The following is a 1,878-nucleotide window of genomic DNA, read 5'->3' as shown; positions in this document are numbered from 1 at the left end:
GTGTATTTATGACCACTCTTTCACACTAGAAGAGGCCGTCCCAAGAAAAAAAGGGCAAATATATCATTTCCCTGGATAAATGGCTTGGATCATTAAACAACTTCCATCTCCAGCCAATAATTCCTCCTCCTTGTCTTCCTTATCTCATACTCTCTCTCTCTCTCTCTCACTCTCTCAAAACCCAAAATCAGATCTCTTATTAGATCTCTGTTTCTTCCACTGATCCCTGCAACAAACACCCAAATCCCATTTCTTCTTTCCTTTCTTTAGCTCTGTGAAAAAACCCATATCAGATTAATATTCACCTTATTTTCTCCCTTACAAAATCCAAAACCAAATATCTATTCATACATCTCTCTGCAAGGAAAAAAAAAACCCAATATCAAAACTCTCTACTACTTCCATATACCCATAACAAAAGCCCAAACAAAATCTCTCTCCATTTGCTTTTTTTTTCTTCATCTCCAATCTCTAACAGAAACATGTCTCTCCGCATATTTCTAACCTTCCATCAACTCAATACCCTCACCATCATCATAGTCTTCGCAGCTAGTGGGATGGTCAATCTAGAAGACTTGGGCTTCACAATTTTTTCTCTTGCTTATGTGTTCTTCTTATCAAAATTCGCATTCCCTTCTTTATCTAGTACTCCTCATCCAAAGGTATTCGGCCAAACCAACAAAGTTCTTGGTCTCTATGTTTGGCTCGCGGCCTTCATTGGATTGTTCTTCCCAATTGGGTATATCCTAGAAGGGATTTTTAAAGGAGATAAGGAAAGAATTAAGGCGGCCGCCCCACATGTTTTCCTTCTTTCTAGTCAAGTTTTCATGGAAGGAGTGACCTTTGCTGGAGGATTTTCGCTTCCAATTCGGGTCTTCGTACCGGTGTTCTACAATTCAAAGAGGATTTTTACAATTTTTGAGTGGTTGAGGAGCGAATTTGGGAAGGTGGATGAAGAATTTGGGTATATTGGGAGAGGACTTGCCATTGCAAATTTGGTTTTCTGGTGTTTTAATCTCTTTGGGTTTTTGCTGCCTGTCTACTTGCCAAAAGCAATGAAAATATATTATGGGTATAAGGTGAAAGATTGACAGCTTTTGATCATATCTAAAGTAGTTTGCTTTTGTGTTGTTTTTCTGTAATGGGTACATGTAAATTATTGAAAGCTTCTGATAATCTATAAATTAGTTTTCTTTTTTGTTGTTCCTTTGTAATGGGTACTGCTGGATTTTGATTACTACTGTTCTGTTGGAGTGTTAATGGCAATTTCATGTAATTTCACTGAAACTAGCAAAGAGGAATTTTCTTTTCTGTGGAAGATGTTATGTATTTATCAAGAAGAAGATGTTGTGTATCTTATCTTGGTACAAGATCTAATTGAAGGGGGTCTTAGATCTGATTTGTTCTGATTTAATTTTTAATTTTGTTGGGTTTGCAATGGGTATGATATTTCTTGTTCTTGTTCTTTTTTCTTTATCAGGAAATAGGATTTGAGATTGGGAAGTTTATTTTCATGTAAGGGAATCAGTCGTCTATTCCTTTCATTAACTCAAAGGCATTAGATATAAGTATACCCTATGATTTCCGCTACACAACAACCACCCTATTCTAACTTATAATTAAACCCATAGACACCTAAAACTCTCATTATTACCCACTTCTCTTAAAGACTCAACATATCCAGAAGACTCACATTACACTTCTCTTAAAGACTCGATCCTCCTGATCCAAGCAATCAAGGAAGCCATCACTCCAACTTCTAAGGTGTCGTTATTGAGAAGATCTGAAGCCAATTGGGGAATGGATCAAGCAGAGATTGTCAGTTGAATAACCAATTAGGTACAATCTCTTGATCATTGTATTTCAACTGCACAACCA

General features: G+C 36.7%; 1 protein-coding gene across 1 annotated transcript; it reads left to right on the top strand.

Annotated features, from left to right (window-relative positions):
- The first annotated feature begins 482 nt into the window (after positions 1-482).
- LOC143858977 (uncharacterized) lies at positions 483-1,091 on the top strand. The gene has a single exon (XM_077369664.1). It carries the CDS (start codon positions 483-485, stop codon positions 1,089-1,091), a length of 609 nt encoding a protein of 202 aa, XP_077225779.1.
- The last annotated feature ends 787 nt before the right edge of the window (positions 1,092-1,878 follow it).

This window comes from Tasmannia lanceolata, unplaced genomic scaffold (genome assembly GCF_043159265.1).
Source record: "Tasmannia lanceolata isolate RefF3 unplaced genomic scaffold, GAP_Taslan_0.1 ptg000029l, whole genome shotgun sequence".
Classification (NCBI taxonomy): domain Eukaryota; kingdom Viridiplantae; phylum Streptophyta; class Magnoliopsida; order Canellales; family Winteraceae; genus Tasmannia; species Tasmannia lanceolata.
The sequence above is the reverse complement of the archived record's forward strand: the minus strand, read 5'-3'. Positions and strand labels throughout refer to the sequence as shown.